Here is a 23563-nt window from a genome sequence, read left to right on the forward strand (position 1 = left end):
TTAAATACTTACAACTTTATTAGGAGCAGGCTGTTGTCCCCGCAGCAGCCAGCTCCCATGTATACACAGTATACACAGTCCAGCCAGGACCTAGGTCCTTCCATCCGTCTGCTGCACGTGGAATGCGAAAGAACCAAACACAAAAGGGGGGCTCTGTAAGTGACAGTGTCTAGTGCCTTCGGGAGCCAACTCCCAGGCTGGGAACAACCAAGCCCTTCAGCTCACCCCAGCCCCCTACTCCAACACGGCCAGGCTCACAAAGTTGGACTCCTCCAATCAGTGCACACAAAGGGCAGAGGAGGCAGGGGACTCCTGAGCCCAGATCCTTACTGGTCCACACCCCATGGACGAAGACTCTGGAACCCCCAGAATCTTCCTCGTCTTCTATAGATATGAGATACCACCTTTTCATTCCATCACCAGAAATCTGTACCTTGAGGCTCGTCTCTGCTCAGCCTTGGAGAACATGGTTGGATTAGCAAAATGGTCAAAGATAAGACAAACCTCCCAAGTTGTCTTGGTCATACTTCTTTTAAAAATGAGAAAAAAAAATCATGACAGAAAAGAGCATTTGAAACCCAGCTTGTGTCAGGAACAAGATAGGTCGTCTCTCCTTGAAATGATTTCTAAAGCTGCTCTGCTAGGGGACTAGTCACCCCCACTGATGGCAGCACCCTTCCCCCCCTCCCCATTCCCCTGCCCGTTCTGCACAGCCCCCGCGCCACCCTCTCCTCACCGAGGGGTGCACCAAGCACGGAGAGCAGTGCTATCGTCGGCTAGTGGGGGTCTACATCTGCCCTGGTGCCCTGCGTCCTTTTGATGGTCTCAGCCCCACGGTTTCTCTATACAGGGAGGAAGATTCCTCCTTGCTTCATTCTCCAGGAATGGCTGCAGCTCTGCTTCAGAGATCCACACGCCCTCTACCCTGCTGTGGGGGTTCCGGTCAAGGGCTCAGCCCAGGGCTGGGCTGGGATTAGAGCACCATCCCAGAGGTTTACCTGAATGGCTGGTTTGTGGAGTCTGCCTACTAGGGGAAGCCAAATAAAAGGACTGAGGCCCTTTCTCAGGGAAGACACTTGCCCCCGTATCACCTCACTAAAGTCCAGGACATATTACCTAACTCAGAAGCAGAATCTCCCACATTCGTGCGGGAGCAGCTGCACCCTCAAGAAATACCCTGCTTGACCAAACACTCTCTCACCCCAGAACATCTTCCCACTTGGAGCGCCAGGAAACACCCTGGTTTCTACAGCCCCAACAGGTCTCTAGGATAGACAGGAGTTCCCTTTGGTGGCTGCCAAGTGCCTCTGGGTCAGGTCATTGATTTTCTTTCTTTCTGACTTTCTTTTTTTTTAGGTCATTGATTGTTGTGTCTCCTGAAGCCTGTCCCCAAGGCACCTGAGATCCTGCTTTCATTTTTGGAGCCCTAGTGGGTGGCCAGGCTCTGGGGGAAGGAAGCCATGTACCACACGCTTATCTTTGTGTCTGGGCAGCTCAGTCTGCAGAGGACAACAGCCAGGTCCACTGGAAGCACCAGAGTCACCACTGCCCCAGGGAAGGGACAGGTGTGTGTACCCAAAGAGCATAGCCTGAGGTAGCAAACAGTGAACCCCATTATCCAACTGCAATGCCATGTGATGTGCCCAAAGCCAGACCACATGTAGCTGTCCAGATGAAGGACCCACCTCCAGGCATATGGATGTTCAGCACCTAACCCTCCTGGGCATCTCCCACGTCCCTCTTAGTGGCCACTCTGAAGGTTCTCTGAGGCAACACAGAGCCCAAGGCAGCAGCCCTATTTATACCTACCTCTCTGGAGGAAGGAGTCATTGAAACTGAGGACTTCTCCCCATCCCAGGGTGACATTGCCCCAAACCTCAAGCCCCGTCCCAGTGACACAGAACATTCTAGGCCACTGCTCAAGCTCCCTGTTTCACCACAGAATCCATCATCCCTTCCATCTTTTTTCAATGGTCCAATCCTTCCTGAAGAAGGCAATAGACTCCTTATTGACTTCCAGTACCTATTTGCAAAGCCTCAGCGAGCACATACTTGGAAGCCCTCCACCCAGCCTAATGTCCTGGACAACACAGGAAGAAGAGGCAGCTCTTGACGGAGGGTCAGGAGTAGAAGGAAGATGAGAAAGCTCCGGACTCCCCCTACACATAAACCTCTTCCCAGACTTGTTATTCCTCACCCCACTCTCCTACCAGTTTCTGCCCACACCAGCCATTGTGTTTTTCATTATTCAGTCCTGGTCAGTCAGAAAGGAAAGGCGGGCTGACAGCACCATAGAAACCTGCCTTGTTCAGAAACGGCTTAGAGCCCCCGGGGCCACCTGAGGGTGCCAAGCTGCTGGGCCATGGCTCTTCCAGCAGCCTGTGGCCTCCCTTACGGGGGCCAAGGTCCCTGAAGTTCTGCCTGGGAGGTGCCCATCCTCCAGGTCCCTCGGAAACTGGGCCCCAGAGCCTCTACCCAGTGCCCGCACCTCTCAGCCTCTCCCAGAGACTGGGCCCTGGAGGAGCCGGGCGTGAGGTAGACTGTGTGTTAGTCACTTGGCTTCCCCCGCCCAGGCCAGGGAGGAGGAAGGGACCTCTTAGCCCTGCCCATGGTCCTTGTCCCTGGAAGTGAGTGACGTTATGGCCTTGACACCCGGCCACCGCCCTCTGCCCATGGCTCCAGCTGGCCAGAGCCCTGGCAGCACCAATGGGGCGGAGAGTGAGGAGGAGAAAAGGACAGTCCCATTCAGCACGGCCTCAAGACACAGAAGTCCAGCTCCTGGGGCTTCCGGCGCAAGTTGCACTGGTCCCGGGCCAGCAGCCGCCCTCCAGGGCCCAAACACTTGAGCGGACGCCTCTTAAATCCCCGGCCACAGCTCTTGGAGCAGGGCGACCAGGCGCCGAGCTCCCAGGTCGGGCAGGGTTCCCCACAGGCTCTCATCTCCACTGGCCGATGGGCTGCATCACAGGCAGACGTGGAGCGTGGCCCTGGGGGCCCACGACAGTCGACCGCCCTCTTCTGCAGGCCACTGCCACAGCTCACAGAGCAAGGCCCCCAGCTGCCTGCCACCCAGCGCGCCAGGGGCCTGTCGTCCTGCTGTTCCACTTGATTGGAGAGGCTGAGGACACTGTTGTGGTGCACCGAGGAGCCACGGGGGTCCTTGGGGTGGGAGGCCTTGTCCTCCCAAGGCTCTTTGGGAAGGTAGAAGGAATAGCGGACCCGGGGTGGTGTCATCTTGCCCACGGAGAGGACCTCCACAGTCAGGGGCTCCAGGATGGGCCGGGAGGCCTGCAGGCTCTCCACCGCCGTCCCCGTGCCACTGTAGCGCAGTAGGCTGCCCTTTACCACCAGGTCCCGCTCCACGGCCGACACCACGAAGTGCCCATTGAGCAGGTACTTGCCTTGGCTGTTCTTCAGGGCCAGGTAGTTGTCGTCTCCAACCAGCCCCTTGTAGCCACGCTGGCGGATGTCAATGCTCGAGGCACCCGCAGGGATGGCCACCACAAAATTGTAGCCGTGCCTGTGGTGGAAAAGGGGATTGTGCCTTAGACAGATGCCTGGACGTAAGGCCCTCTCTCCCAAAATAGTCACAGCTGATTCCCCTTTCAGAAACCCAAGCTGGCAGAGAACAAAGACTAGGCAGATGGCTTCAACTGCCCCTCAGGAAGTCGGGAGGCACACAAACTGAAAGACGGTATGAGATTGTCACCACATCATCTAGAGTTACACACCCTGACTGTGTGCAACCTTTTTTATTCAGGTCATAATCATAACTATGATTGTCATAATCACGAGATTATGAGATCATGACCTGAGCCGAAACCAAGAGTCTGACGCTCAACCGACAGTCCACCCAGGGGCCTCTATACTGTGGTAAATCCTAAGGCAAAGTAAAGCCAAGGTTTTAGAGCCAGACCCATCCCTACCACTGGCCTAGCTGTTGGCCTTGGATAAGTCTCTAAGCTTCTCAGTGCCTCACCTGGATAATGAAGATCATAATCACATATACCTCATTAAAGCCCATAAAGCCTATGGCCTAGGGCCTGCCACCCAGTAAGCACTAAATATGTATTAACTGTGAGAAGGAGGAGAGGAGGGGAAGAAGATAAGTCTACAGTCCCTGAGTCCAAGGCTGGGGCCAGACACCATTCTGAGACACACTGGCCCTGCAGTCGGGCCCCCAGATCAAGCCTTGGATACCAGCCCCATGGTGGCTCAAGCATATTCATCTCTCTGGGTTCCGGTGTCCTCACCTATACAATGAGGAGGTCAAACTAGATGCTTTCTAAGGCTCCTACCAGCCCTACTAGTCTACAAAGGGGGCATCTGCCATTTAGCCAGTGAAGCAAGTCTGGGAATATTTACCTTTAATTCTCCACTTGGCCTCCCCCTCAGATCCCTGTGAATGCCATCCACTTGCAGTGCCCCCAGTTCCCAGAAAAGCTGCCCAGCTAGGGGCCCAGCAGAGTGCACTGTGTCCAGAGGGGGCAGCGGAGACTCCTGGATAGCCATCTAGACCTTGGACTCCCAACTTTTCAGAGCCCACCATATCCCTGCTCAACTCTCTGCTTCCCCCAGATTCTTCCAGACCATGGGTCAGGACTTTCCAAGGAGCACATTCCCCTTGAAAATATAAGGGAATATGCTGGACTTCAGAAAGCCAGGAACCCCAGCTCTGGAGGTAGGAATTGGAGAGACCTATAGACATTTCTTCAGCTGACCCTACACACATCTCCCAGGAAGAGGGAATTCTTTGGTCTTGGCCCCCTGCTCTGCTGTTTATTGCCGTTCTCAGCTCAGTCTCACCCCTGGGGACAGGGTCTCAGCCTCTGTGAGATGGGGAGGCTGTCACATGTGTCTCTAGGCTTGTTTTGTTTTGTGATCGTCATCATGAACACTTAGTGAGCATTTATTATGTACCAAGTAAAATGCTTAGCATTTTAACACCTTCATCTTCACAACAGCACAACAGGAAATATATTCATGTCATACCTACTGTATAAATGAGCAAATCCAGCATTCCAAAGATTGTGTCACATGCTCAAGGTCATCCAGAAAATGGGGAACTGAGATTTGAACACAGGTGAGTCTCACTCTAGAATTCTAGACAGACCATAATGACCCTCTGCCATCTCCTTAACTAGCATCTCCTGTTCAGTAGTGGACTTACCAAGCATTCATCTCTGCTTGACAGATGAATGGATAAAGGAATGAATGAATGAATGAATGAATGAACGTCATACTCTCAGAGGAAGAGTCCGAGTGGCCTCTCCAGTAAGGGCACTGCTGGTTTACCCCAGTCTGACCCAAGCTTTCATCACCTGGGACAGCTGCCCTCAGCCCTCCTCCCCCTGCTCCAGGACCCAGAACTCACATGGGCTTGGTGAAGAGGCCTGTCACCTTCTTACAGCTCTTATTGTCGCCCCCACACACCCCACACTTGTCGAATTTCTTCTTGGAGCCCAGGTTCCCGTCACAGCCAGCCTTGATGCACTTGCCTTGGACACAGACCGAGGTGGAGTCAGGAGTACACAGTGTACCATCCACCACCTGCAGTGGCCCCAGTGGGGCAGAAAAGGAGAGAGGGGCAGCTCAGCCAGATGCCTCTCCAGAGACTTTCTCTCCGCTTTGGTCTCCTGCCCCACACCCACTCACCTTCGGTGCCAACACATAGAAGTAGCCAGTGCCATTGGCTCGGCAGATGAGCTTGCACTTGTCCCGAGGAGAAACGCCGGAGTACTTGGGCACCCATGCCACGGCAAGGGTAAGCCGGTTGGTGCTGTGGTTATAGCCGTTGAAAGCCTCACACTGCTCCTCCCGGAAGCTCTTGCTGGAAGCTGAGGAGGGAGGAAGCACAGGCAGGAAGCTAAAGGGAGGGGCAGTGCTGGGATTGCCCTCACCAGGATGCTCAGCTGCCTGTGGTTCCAACAGCCCTTCCCCTCAGCCAAGTTACCCTCATCACTGACGCCACCCCATCTCAAAGAACTAAAGTAGACTAGGACCAAAGGATGCAGGTTGCAGACGACCATGCCTCCCCCAGGAGCTCTGCCAACTTCTCCAGTGATCTGACCTCCAATTCTCCATCTGGGATAACAGGTACCCCTGAGAGTTTGGGACTATCAAACCCCTCAGGAGTCTTTTGAAACTATTTTCAGGATGTTATTAAGTGGATAAAATAAATTACATAGGTTCCAAACAATACCAATTATACTGATAGACAACTATCAATATATATTGAAACATATTTGTGATATTTGTGCTTGTTAATCCAGTTCATAAGATACAACGATTCTAATAACCACTGTCATTTTCAAGTCATGACGTGAATAAATGACATTCTGAGAAATCCCACCAACTGAAATGTCATATAGAAATATCCATGATTTCCATTGGTGACAAAGTCACAGGTACTGCTAATAGTATTACAGTTTGTTGCCTAATTAGAAGACATAATAAATTGTAGATAGAAACAGCAGCAAAATAATATTAAACTCTAATTGAAGGAAATAAAAAATTTAAATTAAAAGAGGCTAGTAAAAATAGAGATGTAATTTCCTTTCCTCCCAAGCTCATGGACCCTGGATAAAGAATTCCTGCTCATGAAGATGGGCTTGTGAGTTCTTAAATAAGGGTAGATCTAGTGCATCATTCCCTTGGTGCACTTAGGTTCCCAGCCTAAGCATCAAGAATAAAACACCCCTGCCCAAGGGGAGTGGGCAAAGAAGTGATCCCAAGAGGAATCTGCTCTTCTGCACTTCCAGAATTGGCCCTAGAGGAAAGAATCTTGATTGCAGTAATCTGCAGCCAGGAAGTGGGGGAAAGGGGGTGGGAGAGGGGCCGTCCCCTCCTCACCTGAGCTGGGGCAGGGCTCCAGGTTGCAGGATCGGTATTTCACTCTCACTCCCTCACAGTACTTGCCCCCATTGGCAGGGGTAGGGTTGCTGCACTGCCTCTGGGCCAGCTGCACGCCCCCGCCGCAGGTGCGTGAGCAGGTTCCATAGGGCTCCCACTTGGCCCAGGAGCCGTCCACCTATAAGAAAGAGTCCGTCATACTCATGCAGGGGTTGAGCTGCACATCCACACTCTAACCCTGCAGAAGGGTTACACGGGTACAGCCTCATGGTCCCATCCCACCAGAAGGAAATCCACTGTGCATCACACGGGGGAAGTGGGAAAATAGCAAGCAAACGGTCAGCACACACAGTGCCCAGGCAACACTTCAACATGGTAATTAACCTGTGCCAACTGCACCCAGTTATAAATGAGGCTGCTCAGAAGAGAGGCCCCTTTGGGCTCTGGAGTCAGATGGCCAAGTTCTATCATTGCCTCTGTCCTCACCATATGGGTGGTCTTGAGCAAGTAGTAAAACCTCTTTAAATTTCAAGGGCTTTATCTGCAAAAATGGGGCCAATAATACTCAGGTGTGAGATCAGACAGAACTTTAAATGATGCAACATGTATGAAAATTCCTAGCACTGTGCTTGCCACGGAACAAAAGTTCAGAGGTTCTCCATACCTACTACTGTTGGAGACACAAATCTCTTAATCTGAGGCAGCAGCAGCCCCCAGGCTTGCCAGGAAACCTTGTTGCCCTAGATATCTGGATATTTTTCTTTGTCAGTGTTCTATAATTCTGACTTCTCTCCCAACCAGACTTAACCAGATGTTCAGCTTAATCAGGAGCTGAATCTGAGAAAGTTTCACTCGAAGAGGTTCTAGTGTTTGTGCTTGGAGGAGATGAAGATAGGAAACTACAAAGCAATCCTAAAACTCTATTTGGCTTCGAGGTGAATGATGCAGTGTTGTTTCATTTTTTAAGAGGGTGGGGAAGGGGTCGAAAATGTATCTTCATTATGTTTTTCTTAGGATGCCAGCAAAGCGAGTTTTCATCCCCTGAACGCACATCAGTTGGGCAACAGGGGAAGCAGCCCAGTTGTACAAGCCTGGGATTAAAATGTTGTCATGCATCCTCCAAAGAGACTAACCCTCGTGGAGCTGGTCAGGAACTGGATGCATGTCACGTAAATACATTAGTTTATGCACACATGCAGCATAGTCTGTCTCCCTGGTCGGATAGCTCTTGTGTCACTGTGTCAACATGTCTCTCCTCCTGTGAGAGAAACACTGGCCCATAGCCCTGCTTCCTCCTCCAGCCAGCGCCCCACCTCATTCCAGCCTTTCATTCCCTAGGAGTGTCTACATCTGCTCTTTGCGCCTCCTCTCTCCTCAGTGCCTTGCACCATGGGCTTGGTCCCCATCACACCAGGGAAGCTGCTCTTTCAAAGGTCTGAGATGACCCTCCATAGACTAGAAGAGTCTGTGCTTAGACCTCGCTATCTCCAGTTTTCCTTCAGTTCTTCACATTGTCTCTGTGGCTTCTGAGATGATGCTGTGTGGTGGTGGTGGTTGTTACTTTTGTTTTTACCCTGGTATCACCTGTACCTACAGAAAACATTCATCCCCCAGAAAACACTCCTGCCCTACCACGTGCCATTCATTCGCCAAATATTTGTTGCATTCTCACTAATGCCTGGCACCTTGTGCAGAAAATCCCTGCTCTCCCAGTGACTGCAATCCAGCAGAAGAAACTAAAGATAAGCCTGTGCTTATAGGAGGGGTCAAATGCAGGTGGGAGAGGGGGAGGTGAGCTGCTCTATATTACAGGGGTCACGGAGCTTCATTGCAGAGGTGACCCTAGTGAAAAGATCTGAAGGAAGTACAAGAGGGAGTTGAGCAGATATGAGGGCAAGAATATTCCAGACAGAAGGAGCAGTGCAAAGACGCTAGGGACAAGCCTAGAGTACTCCAGCCTCACAAGAGGAAGAGAAGCAGGAGATGAAGGCAGAGATAGGGCTCACCATCCTGAGCAAAGAGGAGAGCCCCTGAAGAGTTCTGAGGATGGGCATGACCTGAGCTACATTGTAAATGATCCTTCCCGCTGCTATGGTGGGAACAATCTGTAAGAAGACCGGCAGCAAGGAGATCACTTAGGGTACAAGACCAATCATCCAAAGTAGCTTGGAGCAGGGTGACTGCAGATAAGATGGTTTAAAAAAAAAAAAAAAAAAGACTCAATTCTGGCTCTGTTTTAAAGATAGAGTCAACAGGAGTTACTAAAATATCAGAGGGATGGATGTGAGAGAAAAGAGGGTTGGCCCAAGCAGTGGGCGGATGGGAGCTCGGTCTTACACACGTCATGTTTAGGATGCTTATCGGTTATCCGGATGGAAGTGTTAAGATTCAATGAGATGTGCCCATCTGTAGTTCAGGACAGAGGTCTGGGCTGGAGATACAAATCTGGGGGACTTCAACGTATAAATGTAAGTGATACTTAAAGTCTTTGGTCTAGATCACCAAAGAGGTCAGTGTGATAGGGAGGAGGGCTAAGGACAGTGCTAGAATGCCCAACATTGGAAAAACGAGAGTATGAGGAAGATCCAGTGAAGGGGACCAGAAGGGGCAGCCAGTAAGGGGGTGGGGGGGATACCAAGACGCAGTGGAGCCCGTGTTCCCAGAGGAGAGGGTAATCAGCTGTGTCAAATGCCGCTAACAGGTCAGGCAATATGAGGAACGATAATCAATCACGGACTTCAGCAGTGTAGAGGCCATTTGGCGACTATAGTGAGAGTTATTTTTAGAGGAAGAGTAGGACTGAAAGCCAGACTGGAATGGGCTCCAGAGAGAAAATGGTAAGACGGGAACCAGAGAGAGCAATTTCATACCACTCTTTCCAGGAACTTTGTGGTAAAGGGAGTCAGAGAGAGAGAGACTGTGATTTATGGAGAGGAAGTAGGATTAGGAGAAGTTTGTTTAAGGTGGGAGGAATTACAGCAAGTCTGTATCCTGATAGGAATGATTCGGCTCGAGAGAGGGGAAATCTGACACTGCAGGAGAGAGACGGAAGAATTAAAGGAGTGCTTTTCTTGAATAGAGGGGATAGTATCCTAAGTGCAAAGCACAGTGCCGGGCCTCCAGTGAGAGCGTGGACAGCTCATCCATCACAAAGGAGGAAAGGTAGAGATTACAGGCACAGAAGTGGGCTGACGGCAGATGTGGAGGTGGGAGCTGGTGGACGTTCTCATGGGATTACTGATTGCTTCTTTTTTCTTAATGAGATAGGAAGAAAGGTCACTGGCTGGAGTGGAAATGAGGAGAACGAGTTGGTAATGGAGGAGAGAGGCAAAGGTGTGACATGATCGTGCAGGACACGGGGAGAATGAGTGCAGTAAAGCCAATAAAATATGAGATGCCTGCTGAGCGGCATTCCGGGCCCACCTACTTGTCAGGTCATTAGTTTAAACTGAGACTGCTGAGCACGGTTCCGTGTCTCTCTCCAGCCACACTCACCCACACTGGCCCAGCTGAACAGGTGGGAGCTGGATTTCACCAGGACGGTAGCTCATCCAAGTGAGTATAGCCAAGAAAGAGAGGCAGGAATATGGGAGCCGCAAGCATACCTGAAGGAGTGGTTGTAACCATGGTCCATGGAATCTCAAGAAGAAGGTGGATGAAGGCATGAGAAGAGCAAGTGGAGCTGAAGAACTGTTGGAGTCCAGACTAAAGGGCCAGACAACAGGGCCTTGGTGGTCAGAGTGCGATTATGGCACCTGAGATTCTGCCGGCAGGGGGGCCGGGGGGGGCAGCTGGGCACAAGGAAGCTGTGTGATTAGGAAGATAAGCTTTGTGCTTTGACCTCTGCTGATTAGGGCAGTATCCTCCACGAAGGGCCAGGGTGGAGAAGGGACCGTCCAGAAAAGAGATTGAGGATGTAGTGGATTTTGCTGCTGATGGATCATCTTTCCACAGGCTTCTCAGATCACATTTCCTGTTTCCTATAGCCAATATCCTCTTGGGCAATGTCTTTATCCACTAGACTCATCTTCCCAAGAGAAGGAGCTGGCCATGGCTGGCCTGTCCTCAGGACCGTCTAATTTAAACCCACAGCCTGGTGGTCAAGGCAAGCCCAGACTAGCCCTAAACCATGCCCCCAAAGATCTTTCCCATAGAGCCCCAGCCCGTCTAGCCCTCCAGCTTGCCCCACCTCTCTGCCTGTTGAGACCCTCAAGGCTCTCTCCAAACCTGATCTCCTCACCAAAGTTTGTTCAGACCTCTCTAGTCATCATCAGTCTTTCATCCCTTATTCTCCCAGGACATGTTTCACACTTCAGTCTTAACAGAACACACCTTCTCTGTGTCTGGGATCACAGGAACATTTCTAGTTTCCCCACTAGACTGTGAGCCCACTGAGACACGACCCAAGTTTTATTTCTTTTTCTGACGACCACAATATCTCGCACAGTTCTCTAAACACAGCAGGCTGGTGCCCAGTAAAGGGCTAATGGCTTAATTAAATACATGTTACCAAAACACAGAAAAAGATCTTACATAATTGTGTATGAAACCCAGCTCAGGGCAGCTGATGAAGTGCTGGCAAATGCTTTTTTATGTTATGGTCTCCACGTACTACACCCCCAGTCAAGGTGGTCTGCAGCAGAGGCAGGGCTGGGAAAGGGACCATCACCAGGATCAAGGGAGAGGAGGGACACCTTATTTCTGGCTGACAAAGTCCCAATCCCTCTGTGACCCCAACCCCTAACCTGAAGTTTTGATTATATTCAGAGAGCATGTGGGGTTTGGGATTTGTTCCTATTCAACTGATAGTCTTTTTTTACCAGAAAAAAAGAAAAGAAAGAAAGAAAGAAAAACTTTTGCTCTATTTTGTTTCAGCTTCAAAAACCAATCTTGACAAAAAGCGAAGCTGGGTTCGGGATGTAGGAAATTACTGGAGCCTGCCCAGGGATCTGGTTCCTTTCAGAGATGAGCCTGGCTCCCCTCTGGCCCAGAGCTCCCTGGAAACCAAACACACTCAGAAATAACTGATAAAAGGAGGAGTGGGGGCTGGAAGGAGCCAACCAGTGAGGAATGTCGAAGATCTAGTGTGGGGCTTTGGGTTCAGGCTCCTCCCCAGGTAGGATGAGGCCCAGAGCTCAGGGCTGGGCCTCCTGGCGCCCGGGGCGAGCCTTCTCCCCCATGTCTAAGGAAGGCTTCAGCAAGTTCTCTGACCTACCGTATGTCTTGTCTCCAGTCTCAGAATCAAGACAGGAAGAGGAACCCAGACAGGAAGACAGAGACACCGAGCTGCGATGTGCACAGTTCCGGCCACGCAGCAAAGCTGTTCCCCCCGGACACATCCAAGTCCACCCCCAGGCCCCAGCAGCCCCAGGAGCTGCTATGCAGCTCCCACACACTCACCTTGTACTTGTTGAGGTTATGTCTCTCCACACAGGTCCCCTTGAGGCAGAACTTGCCCTCGCCACAGCTGGTGCCATCTGCCCAGGGGAAGTGGCGGGTCTGGCACACCATATGCCCCTTCGCCTTGCCGGTGCACCACAGCTTGGTGCAGTACTGCATGTAGGGACAGGGCTTTGAGCCCACGCCAAAGGCCAGCTCACACTGCTGGCTCAGGGTGTAGCTGGTACCAGGCAGGTCCTCAGGCAGGGAGATAGGCTTGCTGGGTGGATCCAGGAGGCAGTCGCCTGTGGGGAGCCAAGGGCATTCATGAGAGGTGAGTTGAGAAAAGTGGGATGTGGCCAGCCCAGAGTCTAAATGGTAGGGAGACAATGAAGCAAGGGCCAGTGCAATGGACCCCCTTTGAGAGCCCAACCCTTTGGGGGTCACGCACACTGAAGGTCATAGAAGACAGGTCCAGAGAGGTGCTGAGCACTCTCTCCAGGGACAGCACCAAAATCCCTCCTCTGTCCTCCTGGCTTACCATGCCCACTGTCCAGGAAGTCAGTGATGATGGCAGCGCTGCAGGCAGACCAGGGGTTGGCACGGTCGATCTGGATGAGTGTTGGGGACATCATGTGGTTGGCTCGGAGTTTCCCAAACACCTCCTCGCACACTTTCACATTGTCATGGGGCATGTTGAACACATGGCCTGTGGGGTGAGGCAAGAGGACTCAGAGGGTAGAAGGATGTGGGCTCTGCAGTTTTACAAGGAGAAGGGCTCAGCCGGAGAAGCTAGAGAGCCCAAGTCAGCAATTCTCAGGCTGGTCATTTCAACCTAGAGAGAGACTGCTTTGCAAATGTCAGGATGATGTTCTTGTGTTCTCGGTCCTGTCCATTGGGCTGTGGGCTCAGTGGGGACAGCAGTGTATTTAAAATATTCTCCCCTTAGTGACTGATTGATGAGATACTCTGACTGCTAAATCAGACAATATGGCTGGCCAACTGGGCTGGGGCAACTGGAAAAAATAAAATCAAGCCATTGCCAAGGCAGACGCTGACCCTAAGAAAGGATCCCTAAGGCTTCAGGACATGAAGAAGCAAAGATAAATGTCTACCTCCTGCCCAAAGCACCCAGGACAAACCCAGAAAGTCCCCAGAGGGGAGTTCTACGCCCTCCACACAAGAACCCCCCTCTAGACTTACCCAGCTCATGGGCAGTGGTGAAGGCTGATGGAAGCCCATCATCCTCGATCACGGAACAACTTCTCTTGGGGTCACACATAGTGCCCACATCAGCCATGCCCAACGTATCACAGGTGGTGGCCCCACACAGGTCCTGCCAGGTGAGGGGAGAAGCAGAAGCCAGCCAGAAATTAGTGACAGCTACAGAAGGGACCTGATGGGAAGAAAAGGCATCGTATGGGAGATTCCAGCTCATCCCTGCTCCCAGCCCAACCAAGCCCAGCACCTTCCTAGCCAGCCCCTTTCTCCCAAAGCATTTCAGGGTTATTCATGGAATCAACCCCAGGCTGAGGGAGGAGGCTTCAGGAGAAAAGCCCTGTGGGTCTCTAAGAAGATTCTACCCAAATCCTACTCAGGGGCATCCTGTGGGAGGAAATTAGGAGGTACAAATTAAACCACAAGGCCATTGCTGTATGCAGAGATAGGTTTCCAAGCCAGAAAACGGTGAGTTCCACAGCCAGGCGAGGCCCTGGTTATGGCTAACGGAGGCAGGTGGGGGTGAAAGACAAGCGTGTTCCTCATCCGGAGTCAGCCCTGAGCTTTTCAGTCCTCGCTGAGCGATTGCCTTTGGACAACCATGAATTAAGCTCAGATTCTCAGCCAAAGGGTCACGGGCCAAGGACCCACCCAAGCCAGAGATTTGGCTTCCTTGGGCTGGGAGGAGGCGGACTGAGGTGGATACGAGCAGCTATCCAGACACAGCTCAACTGGCTGCAGAAGCTCAGGAAAAAAATCAATGGATCGCTGCCTAAGACAGTCCCTCTCTCTGTAATAAAACTTAACTTGCAGCAGAACCTAGGACTTCCTGCAACAACCCCGATGGGAAGGGTTTTTGGGGATGTGGAAGGGCAAAGTGGGGCAGCGGGGCAGATATCTCAATGAATTTATCGAGCATTATGGACCAGCAACGCACCCACATACCTTAAGAGCCAAAGAGTTGGAAATAGGATAAGATACTTATCACTTAACAGAAAATACCCTTTGAATCAGTGACACTAGGGTTCTCTGCATTACATCCTTGCCTTTCTTTACAGTTGACAAGAAACTATTCCATGCATCATCTCACTTCATCCCCAACAGCGTTAGGAGGCAGATATATTATTATACCTATTTGTCAAAGGTGAAAACTGAGGCTCATGCTCATAGCTAATCATGGTGATGATTTATTAAATGCTGACATCGTGTGTGCACTTCACACGCGTGACCATATTTCATCCTCACAACATCCCACTGGAAAAATGACAGCTATTATCACCTTCCACAGTCAAGGAAGCCAAAACTCAGAGAGGTCCAAGTCGCAGAGCAGAAATGTGCACTGGGGTCTGTATGATTGGATACCATCAGCACTCTTTCCACCACGTCAAAACTGATTGCTCAGCAACCCCTAAGTTAACTCTGCAAAGAAAGAGCTGCGTGTGTTCTCCATGGGAGCCAAGGTATCCGCAGAAACACCCCCCAGAACTGTTCTCAATCTTCATTTCTCTTTACAGCTTTGCGCACATGCGTGTGCAGGCACATGCTGACATGGGGGGAAAGGTAGGCAGCAGAGTTGGTGGGCTGGGGGCATAGGAGGAAGTGGTCATAGTACAGAAAATCAGCAAAATTTAACCCAGAGTGCTCAGAAGTTTACCAGCTGAGCAGTCAAACTTGGCTTCCCATGGTCAGGTGACAGTCACACCTCCTAATGATGAGTTAACAGTTTCTCTGGCCAAAGATTGGAGAGGGCGATCAGACTCCAGAGTACATGGGTCAAATCTGATCTGCTCTTCTGTGCTCACACATGGCAAGCCTGCCACTTCGGGGAACCCTTGGGGAGAACCTCAAATTCCCCCTCTTCCAAATAGTCTTTCTTCTCCAAAGGCTCACCCTTCCAGAAAGTTCTCCTTCCCCTAGAGTTCTGAAACCTAGAAGAGGTTGGACAGGAGTCTCTGAAAACTCTTGTCTGGTGGTCACAGCCCATAGGGAGAACCTGTAGGACAAACAGGACACTGCCCAGGGCCACCATGCACACTCACTGCTGGCTTTGTGTAAGAGAAAGGCCACAGGAGGAAGAACCAAGAAGGCTAGATTCTGGTCCTGGCCCCACCACAAAGCAGATATGTGACTTTGGGCAGGTCACTTCTTTCCTCAGGGTTTCCTCCTCCAGAAGAAGGGCCAGTTCTCAGCTAAAACCCAGACTGGACCAGTGCCTTAATTAAGCCTCTGTCCCTGCCCCAATCCCAGGGTGCTCATCCCCCTCTGGTCCTCTCTAGGTTATAAAAGGAACACAAAGAATGATATACTTCAGAATGGAAAGAACCCTGATCTTGTCTACTAACCCACAAAACTAACTCCCAGGAAAGGGAAGGTCACCCATGTGGACATTCGGAGTCCTAGCCCCTGTGCTGCTCAGCAGAAATGAGGATGCCAGACTGACAGCTCAGACAGGGCTCTCAGAAGCCGCTGGACCTCCACTGTCCAGCAGCCTGCCTCTGCCGCTGGCAGGTCCTTAAAGTCAAGAGCCTCTTTCCTCCCTGGGAGGGTGGGTTCTCTCTGGAGTGAAGACATGCAGCTGCAGGCCCTTTCTGGCCAGGAGCAACCTGTTCTTTCCATCAAGAAATCCCGGTTTCCCTGGATCAAACAAGAGGAACAAGGAAGGAGCCTGCGCATTTCCTGAGGGTCAGGGTGTAGTTGAAAGCAGCCAGCCCGCAGGAACCAGTGTCTTCACTGTGGGAAGATGCAGCTGTTTGGGATCACAGGCTCTGCCTGTCCCTCTTCCCCCAGTCAGAGACTCCAGTGAAGAATCGCTGGACCTTAGTTCTTTGAACGCCCACAGGCGGGTACCCAAGGCTCAGCAGTGCCTCATTTGTGGCACTGAAGATCTCCACCCTTCTGGAATGAACTCAGATGCACTCAAACTGCTTTCACCTCTTCAGCTCAGGCACTTGTCTCCAGCAATAGAAACTGTTCTGGTCCCTTTTGCCTGGAGGGTGTAGGCACTTCCCACCCAACCCCTATCTACCTCACTATTTCTGGTCAGTTGCCATTTCTCCTTGAAGCTGCAGCTGCTTTTCCAGATAACCCAAGAATCACCTTGGCCAAGATCCTAGTCCTCCCAGATTATTGTTTTCTAACTGTCCTTCTTCACAGAATAATTTAGGATCGGAACCACAGTTGGAGACAAGGCAAACAAGCAAGCACCTTGCAGTGGCTCAATCCACATTTCCCAGGCGTACTCCCTCCACCCCCCACCACAACTCCCTACGGCCCTCCTTCTCAGCTCCTCTCCTTTGCCCTGCCATGCACTGAGATGCTCATATTTTCCAGCCATACAGGGTGGAGGACCTACAAAAATCAGGCATGCTAACTTTTTTTTTAATGCAGCAGAAAATACATGTTGTCATGTAACCGACTTCCTCTTCATGGAAGAGCAGGGTTCATCTTCATGGCCACACCATAACATCCAAGACTCGCACTCACACCACTTCAGAGCCGCCCTCTCATTCTGCAGATGGGGACACTAAGGCTCGGTGGACTAAGATTTCTCACCCAAACTTTTAACGTGGGAACTGAACCCCATGCCTTTTGACACCAAGGCCAGTAGTGGTCTTGGGTCTGAACCACAGCATGCTAGTCAGGATATCGTAATTACTGCTGAAAACCACCCACACTGGTATTAATATTGTGCCTTTAATTTGTTTCCATCTCAATCTCTTCCATGCATCACTGTATTTCCTTGTCCAACCCCAAATCCATGGCTCTTTGTGATCCCCAAACATGGGAGGGCCTTGTTTTGCTAGAAGAAAAAAATTCTACCAATTCTAGGTGTCCGGGCAATGTGGCTAAGGATGCCTGATGAAGAAGGGAATGCACCCTGGTCAGGTCCATCCAGGTTCGGTTTCGCTGGAATATAAATTCCTCAAGGTGTACAAAATGGCATTACAGCGAGAGACTGAAGATAACTAAGACAAGAATTACCTCAATGAGGAAGCAGAGAAATCTGAAGCTTGCAGGAAGACCAAGCTTTCTCTCGGAAATCATCTGTTCAAGTGAGGGTGCACACCTAACGCGATGTTGGTGGCGAGCACTTACTGGGTTGCTCCTGTGAACCAGACACTGTTCTAAGAGCTTTTCTTATTAGCTCATTACATCTTCACAATGGCTTCATGGGGGACATGTCATTATTAGGCCCATTTTACAGATAAGGCTCAGAGAAGATAAGTGAGCCCCAGGTTAGACAGGAAAGGAGAGGCAGAGTGAAGGTTGAAATCCAAAAGCACAGCCTCAGAGCTGAATGCTTCCCTTGCATTAGTATGTTTCTGGTACAGATGCACCCCACAAATGAAGAGACCAGGGAATCTCAAGATAGCAAGGCTGTCCACCCCATACCCTCAGCCCCCAAAGTGCATGTTAGCCACAAAGTGGGTAGAGGCCTGGGAGAGGCTGATGAAGAGGGAAATGGCAAGATTAAGTGCCAAGAGTGCTCTTAGCACAATGCCTGTGTCCCCTTCCTGGCTGAGGAAGATCTTAAGTCCTTGCCTCACACCTGCACTGACACACTGACCCCCTGCTCTGCACCATGTCTGCTGGCTCCTTGCTGGGGCCTCTCCTCTCTCCAGGGCAAAAACTGATGGCAAAGAGCCAAGAGGAAATGCCAGAAGAACCTGAGACTCCCTCTCCCAACCCTGCAGCCTGACAGTTGCAAAGTCTGGAACAATGATGCCCAGTAAGCACCTAAGAACCACCTAAGCACGCATAGCCACACACAGTCTTTCGCTGACATCGGTGCCTTCCTCCCATGAATACATACTGGACAGCGGCAGTATGCAGGGGCCCACTGGAGTGGCCACAAAGATATAAAAAGGTCTTGCTTAAAGGAGCTTACAAGTCAGGGGGAATGGCAAATGCTGGAGCTATGGTTTCCACACAAAAACAAATATTAAGTATACTTACAAGTGCAATGCAACAAAATAGTTCAAAACAGGACTGTCCCAAATGTAAGTTCTGGCAAGGGACCTATAGGTAATTATTCAAAACAACAAACACGTGCTGAGTGACCACGAAAGTAACAATGACAGTAGATGCTATTAACTGGGTGGCTGTTCTGGAACATTTGCTAACTTGTCCTTGATACTGCCTTTAAGCTCAGTACCATTGTCATCGTCATTGTCCTTCTATGGATGAGGAAAGTGAAGTTCAAGTGGCTGATTCATTCAACGTCCATTGTGAAAAGTCAAGTGCCAGAACTGAAACTCAGCTGTGCCTGACTCCAAGTCTGTGTTCTTTCCACTGTGCCATACAACCAAGGACAGGCATTGAGGCAAGGTGTGGGGGGCCAAAGGTATGCACCAAGAGTGATACAAACATCTACCAAGAAGTTCAAAGGTAGGACAAGAGCAGGACCAAAGAAGGGGAAAACACCTCACTTGCCTTCCTGACTCAACCTCGTGTTTAAGAAAAAGAAAGAATATCATTCTGGTGCACTTCCTCCCAAATGTTTATAGCAGCATTATCTACAAGAGCCAAATTATGGAAGGAGTCCAGACATCCACTGACTGAAGAATGGATGAAGAAGCTGTGGTGTGCACACAGTGCATCCGAAGAATGGTACCTTGCTAGTTGCAACAACACGGATGGAGCTAGAGAACGATATGCTAAGTGAGGTAGGTCCATCAGAGAGAGACAAATACCATGTGATTTCACTCATATGTGGAATTTGGGAAACAAAACAAAATGATCATGAGGGAAAAGAGAGAAAGGTCAATCAAGAAACTCTTGACTCTTACTGCAACGAACAAACCAGTGGTGACCGGAGGGGAGGGGATTTACGGAGTGCGCTACTTATGGTGATGAGTACCAGGCGTTGTATGGAAGTGTTGAATCACTAAACTGTACACTTGAGGAAAGCCTGGGTGGCTCAGTCAGTTAAGCGTCTGCCTTCAGCACAGATCATGATTTCAGGGTCCCGGGATTGAGTCCTACATTGGGCTCCCTGCTCAGGGGGGGGCCTGCTTCTCCCTCTGCCTGCTGCTCCCCCCTGCTTGTGCTCTCTCTCTCTCTCTCTCTGACAAACAAATAAAATCTTAAAAAAAAAAAAAAAAACTGTTCACCTGAAACTAATATCACACTGTATGTGAACTAATTGGAATGTAAATAAAAACTAAAGAAGAGATACAGAGAGATTCAGGTGCACATTCCTTCCTCCAAACTTCCTCCCCATCTTCCACTATTAATATCGGCTTTCTTATTTGGTGCAAGTCAAAGAAGGAGGGAGAAGACCTTCCAAGTCAGGGAGCAACAGTATTCCACTCCTTCCTCTCTCTTTCTCCTCCTGCCTAGAAGTAGTGTTGAGTTTCCATTCAGTGATAAAGATTTACAAACTCTTAAATACCGAAACTAAAGATGCTGCTCTCTGCTAATATCTTCCAAGGCCTGACTTCAAAAACGATCCTGACACAATTATGATTCTCTTTATTGTATTAGAAGATATGTATAAAATACACATTACCATTTTATTAACATTTTCATTGAACACTAAACTTCACTGCCAAGTGGCAAGCCGTTTATTACAGGAAGAACTGACCTCTGTGTCAAATGAGGTTCCAGGCTGCCGTTCCACTCTGCGCAGTATAGAATACACGTACGTCCCCGCCTACCGGTCCCTCAAAATGTAGTACAACTCAAGGCCAGAACAAGAAGGAAGGCGCCAAGCTTGAGACCGAAAGACAGACAGGTGAGGACATTGGATGAAGGAAACAAAAGAGAAGAGAGAGATGACAAAGAACGGCCCTGGAGAATCTCAAAAGAGGAGAAAGAGCGCACCGAAGAAATGGGGAGGGCAGGAGGGGGCCGTGGAACGGCCCACAGTGGTACTAAGCACAACAGAATAAATAACACAAAGGAAGGAATAAATGGGCAGAAAAACCACAAACTGTAAATCCCACAAGACAAAGTCGGTTCAAAGGAGAAAATGTTACAAATAGCAAAACAGATGGTGGGATGGAAGAGAGGACCTCCTGCAGTGCCTTCCTGCCACCTGTCCCTCGCCCCACGCCCCCACCCCAACTCGGAGGGCTTCCCTGACTCCAGCCGCAAGGAGAATGCCCCCCCACTGGACTTTGAACAGAGGGCCCATGTCTCCTTCATGGCACTTAACATGCCCTAGTATACCAAGCTATTTCCTTGTCAGGCTCCCTGATATTCAGTAAATTCCTGACAGCCAGAGGCCACATCTTAATATCCGTACCTCCACAGCCCAGGACAGTACCTGGAAATAACAGATGCTCAATGAGTTATTTTTTTTAAATGTAGAACAAATTCATGAAGCCTAGTCTACCACAAAGTTAACCCAAGAGCAGAGGCATCAGACGTAAAGAGAGAGAAGACAGAGAGACATGCAGATCTACTACATCCCAGCACCAAATACCCTATTCCTGCTGCCCACCACAACAAGAAGCCATAGAAACGTTTCTTCTCATAGAAATGAATGTCCAGGGGTGCCTAGGTGGCTCAGTGGGTTAATCCTCTGCCTTCAGCTCAGGTCATGATCTCGGGGTCCTGGGATGGAGTCCTGCATCGGGCTCTCTGCTCAGCAGGGAGCCTGTTTCTTCCTATTTCTCTGCCTGCCTCTCTGCCTGCTTGTGATCTCTCTCTCTGTCAAATAAATTAAAATTTAAATTTAAAAAAAATGAATGTCCACCCTGAAAGACTGGCTCTAGTTCTCTGCCAATCCTGGTTCCAATCCCGTGCTGACCTCACCCTGCTGTTATGAGTCTGGAGACTGATTGCTTTGCAAAATCAGATGTGTGCTCCTTCTCCAGGAACATGAACTTACTCTGAATCTTTAAGTAAACTCCTCAAATTGTCAAAATACTTGTTGTATGATCAATTTTTTTTTCTCCTTTGCACACAGCATAGGCTCCTCCCTGGGTCATGTCTTCCTAGTGTTTTGATTTCAACACCCCACGTCCCTCCCTCTCCCTGCCAAGAGGAAAGCAGCATCTCCCCATAGCCTGGCCAAGCCTTGTTTTCACACACACAGCAAGTCCAATGATGGTGGACGGAAGGGGGAGCCCCGGTGCTGGCCAGTCCTGATCCCCTACTGTCCCCCCTTCAAGTACCCGGCACCTGGAACTCTCCAGGAACTGGGCTCACCTCTTCTTCATAGAAAGAAATACAGTCTGACCAAGACTGACCCATTCCTGCCTCCTCCCTGTGAAAACCATGGCTACAGTACTATCAGTCAGAGTCATTAGCCATTTTCCAGAGTTTTGTGGGGGGACCAAGGAATAGGTGACTAAAGACGTCTGACAGCTCGACATCCATTCTAGGCAAAAGGCAATTAACAAAATAAGCACATTTCTAAAAACTTCTTAGCCAAACAAACTATATACAGTTGACACTTGAACAATATAAGGGTTAGGGGCACTGGCCCCCCATGTAGTCGAAAATCCACATACAACTTTTGACTCCCCAAAACTTAAACAACGAATACACTACTGTTGACTGGAAGTCTTACCGATAACAGTCGATTAACACGTGTTTTCATATGCTGGATGTACTATGTACTGTGTTCTTACAATAAAGTAAGCTGGAGAAAATAAGATGTTATGAAGACAATCAAAAGAGAAAATACACTTAGAGTACCATGCTGCATCGAAAAAAGCCTACACACAAGTGGACCCATGCAGTTCAAACCCATGGTGTTCAAGGATCAACTGTATATATTTATCTTCATAGAAATAAGTATGTATATGTGTGTGTGTATATATGTATATTTCAATATTAGTTTGAAAAAGCATGGATTACACCAACATAATAATAATCAGGGAAGCTCATATCAGAATTAAAGGGTTCCTGCTAACCCTTATAAAGTACAACAAAAGGAGGACAGCAGGAGACTCGTCCAGGTTCCCCAAGACCACATCTGCCTCAGTCTACAAAGAGCAGCTGCACGCTCTGTTTTCATCACATACCGTACCTTCCCCAGGGGAGCTGAGGAATGAGCAGTTCCTAAGACCCTGAGAACGTGGCAGGCCCTAAAGTCGGCACTGGCAAGGAGGCGAGAGAGAGAGAGACATGTTCATTCTAAAGCTTTAAGCACGTACCTGCATGTTGGTCCTTCCAACACAGCTTCCCCACTTTCTGGATCGCCCTCTAGCCGCCTAAGAAAAAGACAGCCTCTAAAAGTCACATCTTGCCCATCACTGCTTCTGACCCAAGTGCTCATGCATCTTGTCCCCATTATGCATGGTTAACATAGCCCCTGGTTCTAGCACACAGCACTGACAGACAGAAGCTGTCACGCTGCTTGATTGCTTCTTCAAAAGGCGAATCCTTCTGATGGTGTGGCCCATGTTCCCAGCAGGAGTCCTCTTTCTATGGCTGGTTCCAAAAGTCAGCCTAGCCACTAAGCGGCGGAGACTGAGGTCTGTTACTTTAGAAGCCGTGAGTGACCTCCACAGGGGCATCCCAGGTAGCAGATGGGCCAACAGCTGCTTTGCCCATTAAGATATCCTGTTCTTGGCCATTGCTTTTTTTTTCCCCCGGCAATCTGACTGCCGAGTTGTGTGTGCAGAGGTGGAAGCCACCTCCTCTGCAGTTTCCCCATGACTCAGGCAGTGTGTGTACGGGCCGGGCAGTGGCAGCTCCACAGACCTCAGCTGGAAGAATGAGTGCAAGGAAGCAGACTCGGGCCAAAGACCTCCCTAGAGAAACCAGGTGGTGGGAGGAGAAGGCTGGGAAAGGAGGAAGTTCAATTCCAGGAGGGGACAAGCTGTGCCAAATGGGTTAGTGTGGAAGACGTTAGTTCCAGCCTTGTGTGTGCCAGCACAGCTCTGAGTGGCCGTTGGAAAGAGTGGAGAGTCAGAGACCCACCGGCAACCAAGGATTCTGGGCCATCCCCTGAATGACATGGTTGTGATAATAACAAAACAAGAGCATGGCACAGATTCGAGCAAAGCCCCCAAAATCAGAGGAAGCAGGTCACTTGGACACCCCTCTTCCTCCCAGTCCCATCCGTGACCTCCAAAACCTTCACGGGACCCCATTGCTCCAACATCTATAACCATAAATGTTCATAAACTCATAGCAGAAGGCAGAGCTGCTTCTG

At 50.0% G+C, this 23563-nt stretch overlaps 1 protein-coding gene across 1 annotated transcript in view; it reads right to left on the bottom strand.

Moving 5' to 3' along the window:
* ADAMTS15 (ADAM metallopeptidase with thrombospondin type 1 motif 15) overlaps positions 1–23563 on the bottom strand; it is a 25942-nt gene continuing 2379 nt past the window's right edge. The window contains exons 2-8 of the mRNA XM_059413694.1: positions 13435–13567; positions 12773–12940; positions 12253–12536; positions 6853–7030; positions 5656–5837; positions 5375–5550; positions 1–3520 (exon numbers count right to left, since the gene is read on the bottom strand). Coding sequence (XP_059269677.1) covers positions 2746–3520; positions 5375–5550; positions 5656–5837; positions 6853–7030; positions 12253–12536; positions 12773–12940; positions 13435–13567 — 1896 coding nt within the window. The 3' untranslated portion in view covers positions 1–2745. The remainder of the gene's footprint in view (positions 3521–5374; positions 5551–5655; positions 5838–6852; positions 7031–12252; positions 12537–12772; positions 12941–13434; positions 13568–23563) is intronic.

This window comes from Mustela nigripes, chromosome 1, assembly GCF_022355385.1.
Source record: "Mustela nigripes isolate SB6536 chromosome 1, MUSNIG.SB6536, whole genome shotgun sequence".
In the NCBI taxonomy this organism is placed as follows: Eukaryota; Metazoa; Chordata; class Mammalia; order Carnivora; family Mustelidae; genus Mustela; species Mustela nigripes.